General features: G+C 39.9%; 1 protein-coding gene across 1 annotated transcript in view; it reads right to left on the reverse strand.

Moving 5' to 3' along the window:
• The window catches only part of NCKAP5 (NCK associated protein 5), a 729314-nt gene that overhangs the window by 303886 nt on the left and 399948 nt on the right, over positions 1–25480 (reverse strand). Inside the window, exon 5 of the mRNA XM_042948658.1 lies at positions 11896–11983. Within this exon, the coding sequence (XP_042804592.1) occupies positions 11896–11983 (88 nt within the window). The remainder of the gene's footprint in view (positions 1–11895; positions 11984–25480) is intronic.

Raw genomic sequence — 25480 nt, forward strand, 5'->3', positions numbered from 1 at the left:
ATGATCTTCCCTTGAGTATTTTATATTCTGGAATTTTTATTTCTTACATGGGATGGTGCTTTAATGGATGGAATTTCAGAGAACCATATCTAAGGGAGAAAATGTTGGCAGATAGGGTCTGGGGATGACAGATGGTGTAGTAGGAGGAGATATTACCACAAAGGCCAGCCCTATCTGGGAACCTGACCTGGGTTCAGCACTCTTGAAATGTTGACATTTCTAAGCGTTCCATCATTTTCTCCAATTCTGAACTTTTAGGTTCTCAATAGCCTCCATGGCACTAGCCATTAAGGTAGACTAGAGTGGGGGCAGGGTAAGAGGACAATCTGCCTGTGTGAAGAGAAAGAATGGACGAGTAGACAGGGCTACAAGTGTCATAAGAATACTAGCGACTGTGTGTTGAATACGTAAGATGTGCTGAACACGTTACCATGTGCTACCCCAGTTGTTAGATGAACCGTCTGGGGAAGCACTTTAAAAACGGCAGCCTTTCTAGTTAGCCTTATTAGGCCCATTATGGAGAAGAGAAATGGGAGACTCACGTTAAGTTGCCCCAGCTGACAAAACTGAGTGAGAAAAATGAGATCCGCTCCCAGGTCTATCTGACCCCGAAACTGTGTCTTTAATTCCCCTTCATATGTTCTCCAACCATAATCCTTTATATGCATAGTCTCTAGAAAGTGAGGAGCTGCTGAGAGTTCACAGCATCCTTTTTCATGATCCACAACTTTCCTCTCCTCAGATGTTTCTTCCCATTATTAATCTGAATGAGCTCTTACACAGGAAAAGGAAGAAACACTGAGCACTGTTTGCATCTCTATTAGAATGAGGGGCCAACAGACTGACATGGGATGGAGGGGGCAATGCATGTTCAATGAACTTCTCCACTATCTCCACCCTTTGAGAGCCTGAGGACTTACCAAGCCCAGTGCACAGGGGGCAAATCCTCTGTCTTTGGGCACTGGCACAGCTGGCACAGGCCTTTAGCATCCTCAGCTTCAGTAACCTCTTGTTCCAGGCAATAGAAAAGTAGGAGCAGGAGGGAAAGCAATCATTGAGTTGTCGTTGACCTTCTACATTCCCCTCCACCTATAAATCCAATGTCCTTATGATGCTACTTCCTCCACTGCTCTTCACAGAGTTGGGCTGGCTAGAAAAGATCTCCAAGATCACAGAGTTGGCCCATTAGCAATGCTAGTGACGTTAGAATTACCTGGAGACATTTTTAAACACACCAAGGCCCAGGCTCTTCTGCTGGAGAACAGGTTCTAGGTCGAGGCTCAGGCAGGTTGAGACCTAGAACACAGCCTAACCCCATGTCTTTCAGCTGAGTTCTGGGAAAGACACATTCTGGAAGTGGGCCAGAATTCTCAAGCCCAGAAATTGCTGTACAGAGAGCAAAGACAAGCTCCTGAGCCTGCAAGGACTGTGGTTCTGCTCCTCAGACATGTTGGACAGGCCAATTAACACCTGAATCCTGCAATGACTTCAATGCAGACAGCAGACTCCTAGCCAACCACTCTCCTCTCACCCCACACACCGTGATTCCTCTTCATTGCATTGCAGTGCTTGGTGTGCAGATGAAATCAATAAGGACAATACAGCTGAAAGGTTACTGTACAGGAGCTCTCAGTAATGAGTGTGTGTGTGTGTGTGTGTGTGTGTGTGTGTGTGTGTGTGTGTGTTGTCCAGCAGATGCTTTCCACTTCTTTCTTAACTATTTCCTAATTCCAAAATTGTACATTTGCCCCCACAGACTATTTTATCTCCATTTTAGAAGGCATTTAGCCAAGTCCTAAAACAAAGAAAATTACAGTTTTATTCCTTCAGGTGAGTTAAGAAAATAGGATCAAAGCTCATGGACTGATATCATCATGATTTTGCTCTGTTCAAATTCATTTATTTCTAAGAGGAAGAAAGAACTGATGTGCCTGGTTAATGATGTGAACTACCCAAAGTGTCTGCATGAGCTACACACTTACTAAAGGGCAACATCTTTTGGTTTCTACCTACAGAACCTTTTGACCTAAGACATGTACTGGGTATTCCAAAGTAAAGTGTGGCCCTTCCTGAGATGAGTTGAGGAGAGCAGCTCTCAAGTTCATTGGCAATAATCAGCTCACCTGTATGAAGAGAAGGTGCTTCTCCAGGGCACCATTCTATTCATAAGTTACATTTGTTTTAACAGAGAGACCATATTCTGCTTTGACTTGGTAAAAGTTCCGTTCAGGGTCAAAACATCTAACAGAGAAAGTGTTCATGTCTGAGCACAAAATTTAGACAGAAACTGAGAATGAGAAAGTAGAGTCAGAACCCATTAAACCAGGGAATTTAAATTCCCGAGAAGAACGGAGGTAGTTATTTAAACTCTGAGTGCTATTATTTAAAGCCTCTGTTCCTTTCAAAGTATTTAATATGACTTTGGCATTTCATAGGTGAATGCTCTCCTCAGTCAGATGTCACCATATGAGATTGTTTTGAAAACTTCTGGGATTCTGGAAAGTCTTCTGTAGAGTGCAAAATCATAAATTCTTCTTACGGAATAATTTCAAAGAGAAAACGATTTTATGAAAGACAATGTTCTTAGCTGTCCTGAACCTCATCACACACTTTGGTTTTGAGAAATCCTGTCTCCTTTACCTAAATTTACTATCTGAATAGAAGATGTTGCTTAAAACAAAACAGAATAGGACAAAAAGAGGAAGGAAACCATTTCCTCGAGGAGCAGTTTCAGCCATTTAAGACTTAACACACAATAAAAATACTCCTTTTATTACCATTACTCACTTCAGCAGCTACTCAAAGTTCACAGCAATTCAAAGAAAAGGCCAAATTTCTTAAAGCGGAATCAAAGGCATTTGAGATTTCCTGAGATTACAGGTCACAGACATACATAAAAAAGCTCAATAAAAATATTTCATATTCCATTGTGTATTATAATTTTATAAATGCCTATGCAAAGACTTAGCCCTCTATCAACAGATACTCAATAGAATTTTAAATCATTTTTTTTTCCCAACTGGTATGCACTCACAGAAGGTACTCACTTTTGATCTGTTTTTGCATTTGTTTACCACATTCTATTTAGATTAAAAAAGAACAGGGAAAAAAACCCACTTTTCTAAATCACTTATATGAATTACAAACAAGCTCTTTAAAGAGTTCTAAAGAATTCAGCTCTCTTGGCTAATTAACTGCCAGAGCGCTTACTGAGATAAATACTGTGCATGAAAGAATCAGTATAGATGCATATGCGTGCACTGGGCTGAGAATGGGGCTCTGAACCTCAACTCTTGTTTTCTCCTTTGCAAACTGTGGGAACAGGGGTGGTGGAATGGATGGATACTAAAGTACCTCACAGGTTCCCAACATATTTATGGACCAGAAGAGTCAAAATGACTCACCAAACTTGGGGGAAAAAATGACAAAACAAAAGAGATCATCCTAAAGAGGGGTCCGGAGAGCTCAGTCTGTTATGATTCCTTCAGGTGATTCTGCGACTCAGCCAGGAAATGGAGCCAGGAAACTTGTAGCTTCTAAAAATCACAGGTATTTCAATTTTGCCTTGCATTTACATATATTCATGAAAAATGGTTTTATGTTAAAAGTTTGAAAATATCACACTTGAAATACGCTAGGAATATTGCTATTGAAAAGAGCTTTCTTAGAAAGGTAACTTTTGTAATCGATTGTTTAATATAATTTTTCGAACTTAACTTTTCTTTCTAGTGCACTGGAATTTTTTCACTGAATTTTTTTAATGTTTATTTTTTGAGAGAGAGAAATAGAGAGAGAGACAGAGAGACACACAGCACAAATGGGGGAGGGGAAGAGAGAGAGGAAGACACAAAATTAGAAGTAGGCTCTAGGCTCCAGGCTCCAACCTGTCAGCACAGAGCCCCACACGGTGCTTGAACCCACAGACTGCGAGATCATGACCTGAGCGGAAGTGGGAGGCCCAACCGACTAAGCCACCCACGTGCCCTGAGTACACTGAAATTTTTGAATTTGCTTCAGTCATTACAGGGAAAAGAGGTGAAGTTTAAAGTCAAAACTTTCCCACTCCTGATAAGAATTCTAATTTGTGAAATAAGTAACATCTCGGCTGGGCAGGTCTTGAGCTAAATCCTAGCCTATGTCAGGTGCTTTCTGTGTACATAAAAGGGTCTGGATATATTCTTGATGACTGACAGATTTTAGGATAACTAGAAAGGATCCCTTTCCCCAAGCCATCACCTGGTTCATCATATCTGAGAATACTTTGAAGGAACTGCTTAAGGAAAAGTCATTTTGATTTTCAATTAAATTACTTCAAATGGAAATGATTTGGGTAACACACTAGATTGCTTTAAACACAATCTACAGCATCAATGACTGAACATAAGCCATCGTTGGAAATAATGGAGCTGGACTCAGAAAACACACAGCTCAGGGGTGCCTAGTTGCTTGAGCGTCCGTCCGAGTCTTGATCTTGGCTCAGGTCCTGATCTCATGTTTCTTGAGATTGAGCCCTGTGTCAGGCTCCTGGCTGACAGTTCAGACCCTGCTTGGGATTCTCTCTCTCCTTCTCTCTCTGTCCCTCCCCTGCTTGCGTTCAAGCATGTGTGTGCTCTCTCCCTAAATAAATAAATAAACTTAAAAAAAAAGAAAAGAAAAGAAAAGAAGAGAAAAGGAAAGGAAAGGAAAGGAAAGGAAAGAAAAGAAAAGAAAAGAAAGAAAAGAAAAGAAAAGAAAAGAAAAGAAAAGAAAAGAAAAGAAAAGAAAAGAAAAGAAAACACACAGTTCAGGGCTCTCCACGGAGGTGGGACAGAGTAAAGGGGTAAAGAGAGGGAGACTCAGACACTGATGCAATGTGCTCTCTGCTAGGACAATGACTTAGGCACCTTTTGGAAACAACTCTACATTCCATTGTTATGGTGATTTACTCACTCTGCTAAAAGGGTACAAAAGAGCTCAGGCAACCTAACAAGGGTAATGTGTAACTTTTGGTAATATGTAATTTAACCTCTCTGTGCCTCAGTTTCATCTTCTGTAAAATAAGGAAGATGATAGTACCTACTTCAAAGCGTTCTTGTGAAAGTCCAGTGTGTTCACCCTTGTAAAATGATTAGAATACGACCATCCATAGTAGGTGCTCAGCAAGTGTTGGCCAGCAGTAGGTCAGAGTGCATACCGTCGCTAGAGGCACTTGGTGCCCATACTCTGCGTAGACCAAGCCATGCAGGACTGCAAAGAAGTGTCAAAATCCCAGAGTTCTAAGAGCAAGAAGAAACCCTAGAAATCCTCTTTCTGTTTTGAGGATTGGCTTTAGACTAGCATATTTTACGCAGTCCATGTATAAAAAAATAAGCCACTATTTAAGACTAAAAAACCCATAAAAACTGGAACTTCAATCTTCCTTTGAAACATAAGGCCATCTGCCCACACTGGTGACTTCTGGGTGGGACTGTTTCCCTGAGACCACACAGAGGCTCTCAGGGTGCCAGTCTCTCCACCACTCCTGAACGCCCTTTGGCATTAAACTGGGTGTGGGTTGCCAGTGCACAGTTTTCAAAAGCAAGGCTTTTGTCTTTTAACAAAACAAACAAATCAACCCCCAAAAAACTCTCTCTGTACCTGTTTCCCTACCGAAAGTAGAAAAATAGAACGTGAACCCTTAGAGAAGATTTGACCTTTCTCATACCTGGTCCACTTGGGCCATTTACACGATTTGTTATAATGTAGGTATTGCATTTGTGATGTCTCATCTGGTTCAACACCTCTTCTCTTACAAATATGAAAAACGAGGACCCCAGGGAGTTTAGGTGACCATCTGAGGTCCCAAGTCTTGTTAGTGGTGGAAGTTGTACCCACATGCAGGACTTTTCCCCCCTCTCATCGAAGTTCCTGCTTTTCCAGCCACTGTCTTCTTTGTAGCTACTGTAGGTTCAGTCTGTGTTCCATATGAAGAAGCAGGACAGGAAGCCTACCAGCTGCGACAAGGATGCACCCCAGGCTGCTACAGACACCAGAAACCTGTACCCGGGGTAATTCATTAGCAGTGGTAGGATTATCCTTTCTCAGCCAGGTTTCCTGTCTTAAAGAGTCTTTTTTTTTTTAAGATTTTATTTTTAAGTACTCTCTATACCCAATATGGGGCTTAAACTCACAACCCTGAGACCAGGAATTGCATGCTCCACAGACTCAGTCAGTTGCCCCGTCTGCCCCCTGCCTTTTTCTTCTGTTAAATATTCTGATGGCTGAAGCAGAGGAAATGACGCCCCTCTCAAGCAACTGCTCCATTTCATCTATGCTTAATCCCACCTCCCTTTCATGTCTAATCATGATTTCTTTTCTTACTTCACTAAATGACATGGTGACCCAGGTGATGAGAAAACATAAGATGACACATAAGAAAACCCTAGACGCTTAAAGTGAATGAGCTGGAGAAAGAAACAAAACAGAGGAGAAATTGCAGCTGTTTCCACTTGTTCAGGTTCCTCCATGGACAATCTTTAAGTTTTCCCTTTCCTGCCAGCGAAATGAGACTGTCCTACGTACCAGGTCTAGCACTTTCCCTACGTACACACAATGATGCTATTTCTCTTACACATGTGGCTTTCCTACCCGAGAGATGACAGGCGTGAACACTACCGGAATTACTAATTTATCTCAGTTTACTTACACTTATTTATTTTGTATTTTGACAGTGATTCTGTGAGCTGGGGGGTTTTAGAGTGTGCTCATTCCCCACCCTACCATCAAACTGTCCCACAGACAAGGGCTTAGTTTAATTCTATAGATCTCATTTAGGAAACTCAATGATCTATCTCCAGTTTTACCACTGAGCATTTGCCAGAGTTGAATCAGGCCTCTTAGACATAAAGGTGAAACAGGCTCACCCTTAGAAAGGAGCATGATAATATCTATTTTAGAGACTGATGGAATGAAAAAATGAGATCCATTCTGTGCCCTTTGTAAACTATAAAGCACATGTGTGGCCTATGTGTCCTAACAGTCAGATGTCGTATTAAAACACTAGGGAGGGGCGCCTGGGTGGCGCAGTCGGTTAAGCGTCCGACTTCAGCCAGGTCACGATCTCGCGGTCCGTGAGTTCGAGCCCCGCGTCAGGCTCTGGGCTGATGGCTCGGAGCCTGGAGCCTGTTTCCGATTCTGTGTCTCCCTCTCTCTCTGCCCCTCCCCCGTTCATGCTCTGTCTCTCTCTGTCCCAAAAATAAATAAAAAACGTTGAAAAAAATTTTTAAAACACTAGGGATATAAGGTGTTCTGAGAAAGGCAGGCTATAGGACTCAGGAAGAAGCTCGTGACTCCTGATTCCATTTCAAGAGACAACAGAGACAGAAATAAACAAACAAACAAACAAACAAACAAACAAAGGGAAAACAGATTATTAAACATAAGTCCTAGTCAGGAGGAAGCACCTCCAGGAAGAGCAGTGTGGTAAGTTTGGTGGCATCTTCCTGTGTGTTCCCAGAACCCATCTACGCAGGCTGCTCTTTTGGCCCCTATCACACTGTTGCATGTATTTCATTATTTGCCCTCCCTCCCTCCCTACTCTCCAGCATCTTATAAATCAAGCTTTCCAGGAAAAGGCCTCTGTGAGGCAGGCATCTTTGTATTTCCAGCACTTAGCTTGCTGTTGGCTAGGAACTTCCAGCCTGCTGGGTTAATGTTACTTAGTGTGACAGACAGACAATGCCTCTGCCCCCCCACCAGAGATGTCCACAACTCAGTCCCTAAAATCTGTGGCAATGGCACCTCATGTGGCAAGAAGGACTTTATAGATGTGATTAAATGAAGGATCGTGAGATGGAGAGATAATCCTGGATGTGCCCCACGTAATCACAGGATCTCTGTAAGAGGGAGGAAGGGAGGAGGGTCAAACTCAGAAAAAGGAAACACAACAATGCAACCAGAGTTTGGAGTAGCCTAGTTTGAAGGTGGAGTTAAAAACCATAAACCAAGGACTGCTAGAATCTGGAAAAACTAAGGAATCAATTCTGTCTTGAGGCATCAAGAAAGAATGTTATCCTTCCAGCACCACGAGTATAGACTTTTGACCTCCAGAATTATAAGAGAATAAATTTGTGTGGTTTTAAGCCACTAAGTTTATAATAGCTGAAGTAGGAAACAAAAACACTTAGATAAAAAGTAAATGCGTACCTGTCATTTGAATGAATGGGCAAATGAACAAAAAGAGAGAGCTCTGAATAAAAAAGGGAAAGACCTAGATTCAGATTCCAACAATGAGCTGGGTAACTTGGGCCCCATATGTAATCTCTCTGGAACTCCTTGTGAAGAGCCAAGGGCATGGAGACAGACCGATTAGGAGTCAAGGCGCTTCTAGGCTATTTCATGCTGTGCATCTTTGGGCAAGTGCTCAGCTCTCTAGGCCTATGTCCTATCTATAAGATAGCAATAGTGACACAACTGTTGGGGGAATGAATGCGCTCCAGTCTAGTTACGTTTAATGGGACTCTGAGTTAGGCGCATGTGAAACTAGGCACATAAAAACTTTACTAATGTCACTTCATGCACAAACCTTGAAACCATGACAATTCTCCAAATTAAAAATGAGTGAAGGCTTAAAAACTGTGAACAGGGGCGCCTGGGTGGCTCAGTCGGTTAAACGTCCGACTTCGGCTCAGGTCATGGTCTCACGGTCCGTGAGTTCGAGCCCCGCGTCGGGCTCTGTGCTGACAGCTCAGAGCCTGGAGCCTGTTTCGGATTCTGTGTCTCTCTCTCTCTGACCCTCCCCCACTCATGCTCTGTCTCTCTCTGTCTCAAAAAATAAGTAAACGTTAAAAAAAAAAAAAAAAAAAAAAAGAAAAAAAAAAAAACTGTGAACAAACTGAGGGTTGATGGGGGGTGGGAGGAAAGGGAGGGTGGGTGATGGGTATTGAGGAGGGTACCTGATGGGATGACCACTGGGGGTTGTATGGAAACCAATTTGATAATAAATTTCATATATTGAAAAAAAAATGAGTCAAGGATTACACAATGGTAAAGCTGGTAAACTGTGAACAACTGGCTGCCACATGGTGGGTCTGCTTCAGCTGCTGAACAGAAACACCCACTTGTCCTTTGTGGGAACCCATGTTGAATTATGCAAGTTAGAAACAATACAAGTAACAAATTATGAGAGGTCTCCAGGAACACACCCCTAGAACAAAATATGACCACCCTTTAATGCATGCAAAGCAATTACCATGGGTCTGGAACACAGGAAGCTATTATTCTGCTATTATTATATTAACTCAGTGATAAAAGCCTCAGAATAAACACTTCCACGATAGAAAATGAACCAAACTCCAGCTTTCCCATGGGCTTTAGCTTTTCCTGGGCCTCCAGCTCCTGTCAGAGAATTCTCACAGTTGGAAAATCTGAGTCAGGTGTGCTAATAACACCCCAGATTATGAAGTAATAGATTTTCCAACTCTTACCTAAAACAAGGAGGTGTTAACTGTGTGCTCTACTGAGACCGCCATACACATCTTGCACACCCTCTTTGGGCCCCTCAGCCATATTTAGACTAGAATCAGTGACATGACAAGGACCTTCTTGGGACTCAGTGCCAACCAGCAACACTCTTCTTTCTCTTCTCTTCATTCTGTTCCTAGAACCCTCAGAGAACAAGGTTGTGCCTGGTACATACTACAAGCTCAATAGATATCTCTTGAATGTATAAGTGACTTTTATGGAACATACAGCCCATGTCTCTCTCCCATTTTCCAGACAATGAGCCACAGGCCAATTAGAGCAATAACTAGAAAATCCCTTCCATGTTGCATGAATTCGACTTAGTAACTGTCTCCTCCCAAGAGAGAGGAGCTAATTTCTCAAATCCAGCAGACTGGGTTATAGAGAGGAAATCGTTTTAAATAACATTTTTAAAACTGTATCTGTTTTTCTAAGTAGCTTCCAGTTTCACAAAATGAATTCTGATGCTAAGTGCCCCATAATGAGGAGATCTGGAAAAGCATAAGAGCAACACTGAATTATTTAGCTCTAACTAAAGCCTGGTGTTACCTTGAGGAGGAACAAATGACTTATGTTTCAGATTCTTTTAGGTTGCACAGAACCACTTAATGCAGAACCAAGTCCTGTTTTACTTGTACCTCCATTTTCTACCAAAGCACAACTAATACTTGGGAAAACTTTAGAGCGAGGAGGACTTAAATCCTTATCCTAACTTCGGGTGACCACACATCAGGAAGAGCTGGGCAGGCATTCCTTGTGTAAAGACCACCCCTCGAGAAGAATCTAAACCCTTTCCCTAGAAATGGACGTTAGTGATATTTTTTTCCTGTTTTTTTGGAGCTAACTTTCATCTCTTCTCTGGTAGCTTAAGTCAATGGCTTGCACTGTTGTCCCTGGAGCTAGAGAACAGATGTTCCCCTTATCATAAAGTAGCCTTGTATGCTTCAAGAGTCAACTACTTAGTGCACACACTTGTTAAGGCTACCCATGCCTAGATTTCTTAACTTCGTGTAATACTATAACGTTTATTATCTGGTCCCTTCTGATCTTCTTCATAACAAGTTGGGTTGTAGACCCCTGAATCCATACACTGAGGGAAAATCATGTGACATGATCTTTACCAGACAGGTTTCCATGAGTGCCTCCCCAGACACTCTTGCTTTTTAGTCAGAAAAAAATCTAGGGTTGCCCAGTGCTTACCCCCAAGTTTCTGCCCATTTCCTTGCCTTATTTAGCTGTTGGGGCTCCCTATGCTTAGTTGTACAATGGATAGCAGGTCTCTATTTGTGATTTTAAGTGATTTCCAGTAAAAGTCTTCAATTTCTCTATGTCGGGTGCCTGTGCTCTTTCTGCTGTATTTCCCTTTCCCACCTTGCCAGAGCCGTCTCATCTGTGTGGCCAACTTGGGTCGTGCTCAGATCGGAAGCCCTTCTTACCATGCTGGCTGCTTTGCTGTGTTACAGAACCATGGAATGAGGATGATCAGAAGACAGTGACTGGCCACTTTGTCTACCACTTACCAACTTGGACCTCTTCTGAGTCTACAGTGCCCAAGGTGCAAGGCCACACCCATGAGCACAACATACAAGCATGACCTCATCCAGCTCTTCCAAGTACCCCCAGTCTCACCATCAAGATTTTTATCTCATCAGGCCATTATTTACTTACTTTGAACTTCTTATTCTTCTTGAGCCTGCCATGCAAATTCACACTACTGTACCTTTCTCTAGGCTACCCTGCTGTTGGTAACATCCTTCCTCCTGTTCTCTCTCTCTCAGGTCCCTAAGTGTCATAACTCTGAAATATACCAAGTGTCATACCTTCTTGGAGGTATGGCACTTAACTTCCCAGACAGGATGAGTCACTCCCCTCCATATTCCCAGAGAATGCTACAGATACCTCTGTTATCACCCTGACCATGAAGTATACACTGAGGTACTTTTTATTTAATTATTTCGAGAGAGAGAGAGAGAGAACACAGATGGGGTAAAGGTAGAGACAGTGAAATCCCAAGCAGGCTGTGCACCGTCAGCATGCAGACTGATGCGTGGCTTGACCTCACAAACTGTGAGATTATGACCTGAGCCTAAATCAAGAGTCAGATGCTTAAATTGACTGGGCCACCCTGGTACCCCAAGTACTATGGTACTTTTATAGGTTTCTCTGTTTCACTATAAACTTACTTTTTGCAGCTTCCTATGACCCAATCTACAATTTGTTTCACAGAGTCCAAGATATGAAGGAGTTAAATAAACATGTATGTGATTCCTTAAGCAGAGGTGACTGTATGGTTCCCAGCACCTGGGTCTGGACCACACTTGTTTATTTATCTCTGGGTCAGGGAGGACAGAGTTAGAGAAATACAAGAAAAACAAGCCAACTGGTGCCCAGCCAAGAGTGAGAAACGTGGTGTACCTGATAGACCATTATATTAACAGTTTCTTCTTTTTTCTGCTCTGGAGGCCCTTGACTCTGCAATAGATTTCGCACTGTTTCTTCCATCCTGAGAAACAAACAGACAAAATAAAGACTTTCTTTAGAGATGGTTTGATTAACATGGGGCTATTCCAGTTAGTAGAAATATTTCTTCAGTATAGTTCCAGTATAAGCTTATACCTGGAAATCTCTTTTCTCTTCTCTCTCCTTCATACCCTCCATTAGGAATCTGTCATGAAGTCCTTTAAAATTAAGAATGTCTCTGAGTTCTCTTTGTCTTTACCATTCAGGTCCCTATCACTGGCTTCCTGCATTTGTACTCATGCAAACATCTCCCACTATCCCTCTTCACTTTCAATCACTCCCCTTTCATTTGACACAATGTCACCACATTAATCTTCCTGAAATACCACTTTTTCTTAAATCAATTTTCAAAGTTGGTGACGAATATTACATGAATGCATCTTCGCTGTTAACAAACTGTTACATCTTTCCAGGGAGGTCTGTGTCAGCACACAAAGATCTATTCTTTTCAGGTACTTTCTGGTATTTCATGATGCGAATGCACCATACATTATTTAACCATTCCTCTACTGATGGAACTTAAATTACTTCAGATTTTTTATTCTTTCAAATAATAAACATCTACACATACAGCCTAGTGCACATTAATTAGTATTTCTATGGGTTATAATGTAACTTATATTGTATGTTATAATCCTATATTGTCTTACATTCCTACTTCCAATACCCATTCCCCATTGCCCAAAAGTAAACAGTAAAAAAAAAAAAACAACACATTTCCATTTCCACTTTGAGACACTGTCTCATGTTGTTACTCCTTGAAATGGCAAACCCTGCATCTTCTCATTTCCATCCATCTTTCAAAATCTACTTCAATTTCACTACCAAAGAAACATCTTCACGGCCTCCCTCCGCATTTCCTTGAATTTTTACAGCCTTATGCTTTACATCACTCATTCTATCATTCAAAAACTCCCCACTTTAATGCTCAAATTATATGCATGTTCTTTCTTCTGAAATTAATTACAATATTTGGTATAAAACCATGTCATAGATTTCTTATGTGTCTCCCCCCAACTACAGATAAAGTGGGTACTCAGTAGACAGTTGCTATATGAATCCTTTGTTAATGCATTTTTAAAAAGTATTAAGTAGTTACTCTGTGCCAGGCATTGATCATGTATATTCAAACTGTGTTTGGATGACCTTGTCTCTGGGGCCCATCTGTGAGGATACATGGACGATACTCTTAGGGGAAGACACCTGAGCAGGATGCTCTGAACACAGTGAGTGCTCTCTTGCCCAGAACCTGAGTTGGCTGTTTCTATCAGTCCCATCCTGAAGACTGTATTTCAGTGACTCAGTATGATACTAGTTTAAAAGACCTGAGGAAAAGCAGGCTCATCCAGCTTCTTTCTCTCACTAAAAGCTTCTGGCAAGACAAATTAAGGGCTCCAGGAGGCGACTGAATTCATGAAGTGGCAAGACCATTACAGTAAACAAAGGAGTACAGTTCCAAATGCCAAACTTTCTAATATGGCATAAAACTACTTAGTGGCAGAGTGAGGAAACTTCAGATGAACTGGGCCAGTTCAAGTCTAGGTTATAATTGGAGAAATTCTGCCTTTACAGGGTATGCCATCAAGATCCACTCAAAATTTTAGAAGACAGTGGACATTGATTATGAGCGCTCAAAGAATGATTTGTGACTATATTTATATAAGCCATCTCTTTGTGCATCCAAACAGGAGAGCAAAGTCTGGCTCCCTGTATTTTCACAAGTCTTACATTATTAATGATAACATCAAAATTAAACAGTACTTTCAACTTGTTGAAGAACTCTCATCTACTAATCATTACAATGTACTTTTAAAAGATCACTACATCACTACTACACTGTGGTGGATGAGAAGCAGAGACACAGAAAGGTTAAAGGCTAACTGACAGGATCACAGCTAGCTGGGTAGGTTAGGATGAAGCCATTTTGCCTGAATATCAAAGAGCGGCTTCTTTCCACTAGATCTTATTTACATACAGGAAATGATTTTAAATGAAGAAGAGTCTTAACTTCTAATCAAGAGTTACCATGGTGAACATCTATTGGGTGCTGAGCCCAAAAAGGCAAAAACACCATTTCTGACCTTAAGCTCTGAGAGTGCTCACGATCTTGTAGAAGAGACAAACTGAATTTATTTACCAAAAAAAAAAAAAAAAAAAAGAAAGAAAAAGATATAGGGGTGAAGAAAGCACAGATTCTGAAATATTAAGTGATCAGAGCCAATTTCTAATATTCTATTTCACTGTATGAAAAAAACAAATTATCTCTCAAATGGTAGCAGATTTTCCATGATGTTTGTCAAATCTATCATAAACAAAAAAAGTAATGATAATGGTGAGGAGTTGCTCAAGATCAGGCAGCTTGTGTATGATAGATCAGGGACTGGCCCCCAGCATCCTAAATATCAGTCTATTTTCTCTACCTCAGTACAGAGGCTGCAGGTCTTTCTTATTTCAATCCATATTTCATTCATTTATAAATATTTGGTTTAAAATGTGTCTCAAGTTTGTTAGATTCAGTTAAAATTAAATCTTGTCTTCTTTTAATAAGTTGAAATATACCTCTGTCAGTGCATATCTTGCTGAATTATCTCTTCTGTATAATTAAAAGTTCCATACAGAAGTTGCTAGATCAAAAAGAAAAACATCTATTCACCTTCCCCCATTTTTCTTGGCTTTATGTTGAGAAAAAAGAAAAGAGAAAGAGGCAGGCAGGAAGCTGTTAGATTCTCAAGCAGCCAAGACCCACAGTAACACTGTGAACATCATTTTCTGGCACTACTTCATGATTAATTGAAACCAATTACATTTCCAAGCCATATCTTGGAACAGAGTTGCAGGGACCCAACCCAACCTTTGGTAAAAAATTAACTTGTCTCATCTTTTCATAACCTTTATGAATCTGGTCATAGAGAAAATAGTTTGAACCTGATGAGAAGATACGATTATTTATTCCCTGATGACATCTTCTTTCTTTTAATTCTCATTTAGCAAACATCTCTCTTCATTTTCCTGAAAATCAAAGACTGTGAAGCACCATTCATTGTCGTTTGAGGTCCAATGGTATTTTACTTTATCCTATTATTTTGATAGCTGATGCGTGAGGGTGTGCATTACCAGCCTTTACATAAAATACTTCCACTATCTGTTTTTCCAAATGTGGCTAAAAATAAGCAAATTTCTTTTCCCAGGCCAGATGTGGGCAGAGATTTTCTATTTTTCTTTTCTTTTCTTTCTATTTTTACAAACTGTTGATTGGCTTAGCATCACCCTTAATCATTGTCTTTTAGCTCTTTTTTCTTTTTTTTTTTGGGGGGGGGGTGTCTAATCTGTGACTAAGTTCTTTCTTCTCCTAAATACTGGTCAAGTGGCAGTCAATGAAAAATACATAGACCTTAACTGCATTTGTTGACATGTTTTAAGCTTTAATGTATATTAAGAGAACTATTTTTAAAAAGTTAAGTTCTATACACATCAGAGAAAAAAAACTAAATTCATTTGTCAACAGTGTATTTCAGATACCATAGGTATAAATGTAGGAGTTTTTGCCTCATGAAGCGCTAGATACTGAGCAGAACATTAGACTGAAATGTTCTTTTGTGACTCCTCTGATCAGATATTCAGTTTAGCACAGGTTAGTTTTTGACAGAAATAGAACAAAATAAATGCAGAACAAGAAGCCACTCTCCCCAACTCAAACTGATAACTGATGGGACTCTTTCAACTGAAAGCTGAACTGAGTCATATTTCAAGAAATATTTTAATGGGTACTTGCAGATTAATCACATAACACATTAATAATGAAATAAACAATGAAATTACTCAATATTCTCTCACTGTCTCTTATGTGAGAGGTTGCAAGGTCATAATCAATTCATTTCTGCCTTATTAACAAAATCCGAGTTTTTTGAGGTCAGTGGCTCTGCCTTGTTGCTTACTTTATCTCTAGCAACTCAGCATAGCTACTGTTACGGGATAGGTAGTCCATAAATTCTTTTTAAATAAATGAATGAATCTAAGTGTTTCTTCACTCATCCATCCCTTGGCTCCTTTTGATTTGCAAACAGACCAATATGTAAATCTGAGTGGTCAGAGAGAAGTAGACAAATGAGAGGAGCCAGCAAGACTGGAGGGTAAGTCTTACACTGACATTTGGGGCTAAAATGTCCAGCTCCTGGTCATTAGTAAAACAAACTAGCTATCTCTCAGAAATAACTCCCTGCTCTTTCTGTAACACTGAATGTGCAGTCTACTGTCAGTATTAGGCTAAACTAAGCTAAGCTAATTAGCTTAGATGGCTAGAACAGTACCTTAATGAGGCCAGGGTTCTAGATTCAGTCCCCAGCCTGGACATCCTTTAACACCATCAGACTCCTGGCTGACTAACCTCTGCACAGACAGTCCAGTGTTCTGCTTCTGGGGCAGAGAGGGTAGAATTATCTAAATGAAAAACATATTTTGCATGACCTCCCATATCACTTGCTTTCAATTTCTTTTTCTCATTCCACTTCCATTGCTTTGATCAACAAGCCATTTTACCTCCCCATTTTAATTGCAGTACAAAGCTTTCTTCAAGTTTAGGAGTGGAAAGAAAAGCCTACTAATTTTCAATTCCAAGAGGAAACCATTCATGTGGAAATTTTGCTGGTTTAGTATAGGGTTCTGCTCAACTGAACCAACTTGTTTCCTCAGAAAATGAGAGTTTCCTCACTTAGAAGCTAGCATATCTAAGCATGTAGGCATGGACAATCCCCAGGTCCACTGTGACTTTAATGTTCTTAACCTAGTCTCTGCTGATCCCCACTGCAATAGTTAGGAACAGTAAATCTACAGCGAAAATAACTGAAAACTTCACAGAAACTGAAGCTCACTCTGGATAAATGTCGGAGGGCCAGAATCTCTTCTTTCTTTCCTAGATGATATATATATATATATTTTTTTTTTTTAGATGATATATATTTTTAATTCAGCACAAATTTTGCAAGAATAATACTGTTGCCCAGAAACCACAGTGCTCTAATTCACTCGTGGGGATGCAACACCATTCATAAACAGATCGAAAGGTGCTGGTCCAATTTGAATTACTGCATCATATTCTCTTCAGGGCCATCTGTATGTAAGCAGAAAGCACCATAAATTTTCTCCTAGGCAGGCTTGTGCTGATCCTGCACTGGGAGCTTGCTGAATGGCAGACATGGAGAAGGCAGGGGAGCAGAGATGCCATTCAGGGGAGAAGCCCCATTTTCCACGTGGAGTTGAAGGGAATCCCCTGAATGTTAACAGGTAAATCTCAAGTGTTTTTGCTCACTGGTGGCAAAACAAAGTTGCATTTATGGATTCATGTGACTGTAGAGTTCATATTCATCCAGAGAGAAAAAGAGAGAGACTCCCATGGGTGTGAGTGCCAGAAAGAAGTGTAGCACACCAGCTTTCACTATGGTTAACACTGGTTAACACTTTGAAGGTAGGGTTTGTACTATATACCAAGAATCCTTGAGAGGTCTGTAAAATGGGTTACTTCCCTTAATTGAGTGGAGGTTTTAATTAATGCAATAATTATTAACTATTATGATGATGTCTTATTAATACAAAATAATTAATGGTCAATATAACCACCCATGTCCAGTCTCATGAGATCAAGAAGTTAGTAAACTTCTAAAGCTATCCTTGTATAATGAAGTTTCATAAACAAACCCAGATTTAGTTCTTTTTAAAATTTTCTCGAGTAATCCAAAGCAGGAATGTTCTTTGAGTCTGATACAACTCAGAAAGCACTTTGAATTGCCAAGATAAGTAGTTTTAATATAAATGTATTACTTGAGGGATAGATCTTTATAGTTCAGCATTCAAATGTTAGGGGAACTTTGAAGATAGCAGACAGTTCAATTCAATTTATAGTTGGCCTTCACTATTTATTCTTTTTAGCTATGTTGATATGAATAATAAAAAATACTTGAATATATCATAAGAAAAAATACTGAATTTTAATTAGAGACTATTCTGTTCTAGAAAACTCATGTATCAACTTGGAACATCATTTTTCCATTTCTTAAAATGAGAATTTTCTAATTTTGTCTTAGTCAAGGAATAATGTGAACTGGACAATCAAGATTTCTTTCTTAATATTCATTATTAAACTTTTGAAACTTTAAATATAGCAATATAATGGTGTTACTCAAGATGAAGTTCACTATGCTTCAGACAAGTTATGCATTTCTCCATAGTTGTAATTGGCTCCTCAGCAGATAGTTATAACCCCAAAGAATACATCAAACATATGATACTCTCTTCTCTCACAGTTCAGACCTGTTTGGGATATGACCCAGAGAAAATTAAATACTTGAATGAAATGATTGGACTTGATTCTCATTGGCAAACTCATCTTGAATTTGATTTTCATTTTCCATATCTTAAAGGCTTTTTATTGGGGGGGGGACCTTGACAAGTGTTAAGTCATTAAAGCTTAGGGAGGTTAAATCAACAGTGACACCGGATTTTAATAATGTACAAGGCACAGTAAGTAAAAGGTGCTAATCTGTGACTTTTTTTTTTTTTTTTTTTGGTATGTAGGAGAAGATCAGGAAAATCCAGTTGGCCCTATTTGGGATCGAACTATAGCATTAAATTTTCTGGAAAAATAAAAGTATAATTTTGGCAAAGAAGTGCATTATGAATCCATAAAACTGGCTTCTGTATCCTCATGAATGTCCATAGGGCATTTTCACTGGGCCTGCTATTTAAATCACATAGTTCTTGTGGCGTTTGATCCACAATATTTCAGAGTGGTTTCTCTTAAGCAAGTAGATAGGGCAAAACCATAGCACATCCAGAGAAGTGGTGTTATCAAATCCTCTCCCAACCTCAACCCCTGTGGCCACAATATAGTCAGTATATCTCAGTCCCTGGCACTCCCTAAAGTGGCAAAAATGGGTGTGGGGGTAGATATTCTTATCAGCAATATAACTTAGAACAAATAACTTTCCCTTTCTCTTTCTTTTCTTTCTTTCTTTCTTTCTTTCTTTCTTTCTTTCTTTCTTTCTGAGAGAGAGAGAGAGAGAGAGAGAGAGAGAAAGTGGGAGAGAGAGGCAGAGGGAGAGAGAAAGAGAGAAAGAATCCTAAGCAGGCACTGTGCTCAGTATGGGGTCTGACATGAGGCTCAATCCTACAACCTTGGGATCATGAACTGAGTTGAAATCAAGAGTTGGATGCTCAACTGAATGAGTCACCCAGGCGCCCCAGAAAAATCACATTTTCTAAGCCTCAGTTTCCTTATTTGCAAAATGGATATTTCATGCCAGCTCTACTTACCTCAGAGAGATGTTAGGAGGATTCAATGAAACAAAATGTAAAATGCTATATAAATTGGCACTTGTTTTCATTGTGGTTTATAAAGATAGTTCTTTTAGAAGTCAAGGCCCTTTGAAATAGAGATCCTTCGGCAGTGGTATTAGAAAGGCAAAGAACAGGCTCCTTGGGATTATCAGCCGATCGAGCTAATACTTTATGGAGGCACCCACCTTTATTGCCTTTTTCCAAAAAGTATAGAGAGATATAGCACTTCTCTCCAAGTTTCAGACAACTGGTTTGAAGAATAACTTACTGTATTGGTCATGATACAATAGGTTATGCTCTAATAACAAACAATCCCAATAGCTCATTGACTAAAAAATAACTAAATTTCTTATTGATCCAAGGTCTGATCACCTTAGCAGTCAACTATTCTCCTGGAATAGAGAGGTTCTATGTCCTGGTTTCCCAGGACAGTCCAGTTGATGTCTATTATACCGGTATAATTAGTAATAGCACCCTTTTTATTGCAAAAAGTGTCCTGGTTAGATCCCTGTCAGTGGAATAACTTAAGTATTCTGGCTTCTCTAACCTTCTCAGCATGAAACTTTCATCATTGCTGGGAAAAGAGAAACTGGAGAATGTTATAGGGATTTTTATTGCCTCATTCCAGAACTTCACTTCAGTTTGAAGGCTATTGGCCAGAACTAGTCACATGGACCAAATAACTGCTAGGGCTGGTGATAAATTTAGTTTTGTGAGAACCCAGCAAGGAGAAGAGAACCAGTTATTGGTGCTAACATAATGGCTTCCATACTTGTATTTTCAGAACTGAAGACATATATGGAACTACGTCTCAGTGACTGTCTACTCTGCCTGTGTAACTACACAAAGTTTTTTCTAGGTGACTCAGTGTCCAAATACAAGAAAGGCAGGAAGCAGTGGTCTTCTTGGCCCTTTCTTATTGGGTATTACTTATCTCCCTCTGCTGGGCAACTGAGCTGTCACTGCTGAAACTTCTCTCACTTCCCAGCTAGATATTGATTGTCACCCTTCTTTCATTCATGCCAAATTGATTGCCAGCCTATGCAATTAGTCTCTCTGAGCCTTCTGAACTGTTCACAAACGTGTTCCCTCTGATCGAAGAATCTTCAAACAAACACCTTCAAAGTCTGCCTTGCTTTGAAGAACACACTATTAAGCTTCACTGTGACAGTGGATAGTCATGTTTTTGATGCAGCTTATTTTATAGTAAATATCTGTCAACATGGAAAAACTGCCTGCACTGGCACAAAACTTTTGTAACCTTCCAAATTTTACTGGCAATGAAAATGAAAGACATACTTTCTCAGTGGTGTCAGTGGAGGGAGATATCTAATGTTTTACTACTGCTCATCCAATAGTCCTTGTTTAAAATATCATCACCATCCACGATATGGCAGTAACAGGCATGCTTGATCCTTAGAAACTCTGAAGTGTAGAAATGTGTCAAGATTTAACCAGTAAAAGTGAAAACTGGGGAAAAGAAGTCAATTTAAAGTCTGCTTCTATGTTAGATTTAAAAAAAAAAGAAAAAAGGAAGCATCAGAGTAATATGCTATCCATATTATTTCCCAGAGTAAATTGTGGGATATCACAAAAATGCATTTTGTCAATCATCATAATCATCTCTTATTTGGATAGAGGACATTTCTGTCAATTACCATAAGAAAAGGATTCCCTCCTTCCCCTCCTTGCCTATCCAAGCATCTTTCAGGCTCCAGTCTAAGTCTCACCTCCTTTTTCCCTGACAACTCTAGCCCATAGAAGTCTCTCCTTAGTCCATTGAAAAATATTTTTTCTGGAACACTCTGCAGAAAATCACCAAAGGTTCTCATTAGCAGTTCAGATTACCAGGTTCAACTGAGACCTAGTAAATCAGAATCTCTGGGAGTGGAAGCCAGGAATCTGTATCTTTTACAAGCATGTCCTTTCACATTAACCTATGAGAATCTATGTCTTACTCTCATGTCCTCCCAAAACACTTACTCATATACTAGCTGGCACTGTTAAATATCATTAAAACAATTTCATGTCCAGGTTTTTTAGTTTTACAACTAATTTGTTAGCTTGTTAAAGGCTCCAGTGTATCCCATGTCTTCTTCTGTTACCCAAATCACGTAGTGGAGTACCAGTTGATCCTGGGTAGGTGGAACTTCCCTAAACTGTGGAGTTACATCATTTGGGGTATATACAATGTTGAAAACTAAAGGGAAAAGTATATTTAGATGAATCTAATTTTAATTCCAAATGCAGAAAACTTAAAAATAACACTTGTGATATGAATACTCATTCATTTATTCAATCACTCATTCATTCACTTATCTGTTCCTTTATTTGATAATCATGCTTACTGTGTGCTTTGTGCTATTACTAGAAACTCAAATAAAGAAAAACTGCCAAGTGTGGGAGATAGGCAGGTCAACAATTACCCTACAGCAGCATCAGTGCCAGAAGAAAATGCTAGGGAGGTTTAGAGATATAAGAGGCTACCTCTCTTGAGGTACTGATCCATCCTACACTTTGGCAAAGGAGCAGGATTTGGCTTGATGGAGAAGGGATTTTCAAATGTAACTACTGCTTGTGTTTGCAATTTTTAAATTGCGTATTGTGAGTTCGCTTAATGAGAAATATACTTCAGTGCATGCATACTAGTCTATATGTCTACTGAAAATAAGGGTATTCCATTTTAGTTTTATACAAGTGTTGGCATTTTAATCAAATGCAAAGCACTTTAGGAGCATGTGGGTGGCTCAGTCAGTTAAGCGTCCAACTTCTGATTTTGGCTCAGGTCACGATCCCATGTTTCATGAGATTGAGTCTCATATTGGGCTCTGTGTTGACAGCATGGAGTCTGCTTGGAATTCTCTCTCTCTCTCTCTCTCTCTCTCTCTCTCTCTGCCCCTCCCTAGCTCGTGTGTGCACACACTCTCTCAAAATAAATAAACAAATGAATTTTAAAAATGCAAAGCATTTTAAATCATTGTTAATACAAATCAGTTAAGGCTCTTCCAACTGAATTACATACATTTAAAGTTATGTTCATTGATTCATAGGAGCTTAATAACTGCCCTTCACATAATGTCAACCAGGACCTCTAGGTAATGCTCCCCCAATGGGCACATATTCATAATTTGAGCATTTGTCTCCTTATGTTCCTTGTACATGTGTATTTTTCCCAACAATTTAGGATGTTTAGGTTTTCCCCAGTATTTAGAGTATGCCCTTCTTGGCCCTTGATGTCTATGAGAAAATAAAGAATAACCACATCAGAATATCTTTTGCTAAGAAAAAAAAACTGCTCTAATAAAACTTATACCAATAACTGCAAAATTCCCCAACCACGAGTTTGACATTAAATAAAAGTCAATTGTTTTCAAATGTTTCTTATCATGGAATACAAGTTTTTATATAACACTATTATCACACATTCCTGCACAATAAAATGGATGTTGAAAAATACAATGACTTTGGGCTAAAATAGTGTCCATTTGTCCTTGAATTTTCAATGCTACAAAATGAAAGCAAGGTTAGTTGGGAGGAAAGGGCAGAGAACCTATATAATGACACTAACTTCAAAAAATAAATTTACTTTGATAAGTAAAATCACCAGAGAAAGAAGCACAATTTTCAGATTTATTATAAAAGAAAAAAAGTAAACTAAGCAAAGATACTCAAAATCTGCCAAGTGATAAGATTTTTGAAATATAATTGATGAGCTGTAATACAGTTCACCTTTGAGCAACACATCTAGGGGCACGGACCCTCCAATGTAGTGGAGAATACACATACAGCTTTTGATCCTGCATAATTTAACTACTAATAGCCTGCTGTTGACCACAAGCCTTACCAATAACAACAAAAAAAAGTAAATTAACACATATTTTGTATGTTGTATGCGTTCTGTACTGTATTCTTAAAGTAAGCTAGAGAAAAGAATGTTATTAAGGAAATCACAAGGAAGAAAGTTACAGTACTGTATGGAAATTAACCCATGTGTGAGTGGACCCATGCAGTTCAAACCCCTGTTCTTCAAGGATTAACTGTGTACTATGTTGATTAAACTACTGGAAAATACCATGACACCATGCATAGATATACACAGTGTTAACTACTTTGTATCTTAAAGCTGTGCTGCCTTGGAATGTTCAATCTATGGCCAAAAGTCCTTTTCCTGCTCCCTGCATATAGACAAAAGAAACTCTGCAGCCCTCTGCTTCCTGTCAATCCATGCATTTATTGTCATTTTGACAAAGACTAAAAACCTACACTAAATGAACGTCAAAAACCAAGTAATAAGCAGCACATCTGCCTTTCTTCCGAGGATCTTGCCTCCCCCAGACAAAGAAGAGAAGCAGGCTTAATTGTGAAGTGCAGACATTTCTCCCAGCTTGGGAAGAAGGAGGAAAGGGCCCCTTCTGCAATACCCGGCTACAACATGGGTCCCTTAGGACTTAATTATCTCTCTCTTGTTAGGCTATAATAGGGGCTCTAAAATGATATTGCAGTTTTTCTCCAGCCAAGAAATTGATTAGTAAAGTTGTATAAATCAAATGTCAACATTCTTTTTATGTTTGAGTGTGGCCTGCAACCACAGCCTGCAACAGAAGTTGTCATTATCACGCAACAGTTAATGAGGGTAGCTACTGAGGCAGGGAGCACATCAATACGGAAGAGGAAATTTGTATCCACATTGACTGGTAGGGTTTTTGGTGGTGCTTATTTCCAGATTTTCTATATAGATGGAGTGGCTGATTATCACTCTATGAAAAACGTTGCTGGTGTCCTTGCTTGGACATCATACTCTCTAGGGGAATTCATTATGTTCATGATCATCTCAATGGCAATGCCAATTAGAATACTGACAGACGTGGAGGCTTCTGAACCCTCTCTTCCAGGGCTACTACTGGAACCCTGGATTCTGTTCTTCCCCACATTTTCTGGACCTTTGCTCTCAACCTGCCGTTTTGGCAGCTTTTTTGTTCTTTCCATGAGCTTCTGTTTTCATCAAATGTCAAATAAGTTAACATAAACTTTATCCTAGTGGAAACTTCTTTTCTCCCCACTCTCCTTTTGCAATTTATCCATCCCTCTTGTCTCTCTACCCCCTACCGCCAGTAGTTTATATGTTCTGCTTTCACATTTCCCCCACCAAATCCATCTCAACAACTACCTTTAATCTGACTTTTGTTCTAACCACTATGCCTAGAGTGGTTTCTTATCATCAGTAGATGTGAAATCACCACATTCAATAACATTTTCAAAGTCTTTTGGGTTAAGCCATTTACCTGCATTGGCCACCTCTTCCTTCTCCAAGTTTCCCTCTTTGTTGCTTTCCTGACTACATGCCCTCCCTTCCTATTTGAACACTTCTCTGCTTCCTACGGACATCTCCAAAAATGGCCACATCTCCTGGCCAGGGTGTCATTGTCCCTCTCTCGGCTAGCTCTCTCTGTGTCTGTCTTTCTCTCGAGGCTCATCTATATCTATTTTGCTTCAGATTTCCAAATCTAAATCTCCAAGCCTACATCTGGCTTTTCAATAGCCCATAAGACATGCTCAAGTCAATGGTTCACCATAACCTAATGCACATGTGCCAGTTAGCATATCCTCCCTAGACACTCTACCTTATCTTGTCTTCTCCACTGGGACCCGGGCAGTCTTGCCAGCCTCTCTTATGCTTTCCCTGCTGGTTAAGCATGAAGTCTGGGAGCTGCATCTTCTCAGACTCTACTGCCAGCTTTCAGGTTTTGTGAATGAGGTGCACTCATGACATTCTGGAAGCTAAAAGGAGGCATATGCTTTTTCTCCCCTGCCAACACTGGTGCAGACCCTGTGAGTTTGCCCCAGGTGGCGGGACTCTGTACTCCCTGACTGTCACCTTTCTCATGGCCGCACAGCTGCTGCACCACTGGCAGCAGCTCACAGTCTTTCTCCACCTTGGGCAGCAGCAGCAACCTCCCGACACTGGACCACAAGCCCAACTTGACTTTGGCCGCTCGTAGAGGCCCCCCAACTTCTGCTCCTTGAAATGTGCATTTGTTTTGCAGGTATGTGCTTATGTGGGTTAAGTCCCTCTGTGCTGCAAGTAGACCGTCATGTCTCTTTTCCTGACTGATACTCATCATCATCACCCGTCACTTGGAATGAAAGGTTT

Source organism: Panthera leo, chromosome C1 (genome assembly GCF_018350215.1).
Source record: "Panthera leo isolate Ple1 chromosome C1, P.leo_Ple1_pat1.1, whole genome shotgun sequence".
Classification (NCBI taxonomy): Eukaryota; Metazoa; Chordata; class Mammalia; order Carnivora; family Felidae; genus Panthera; species Panthera leo.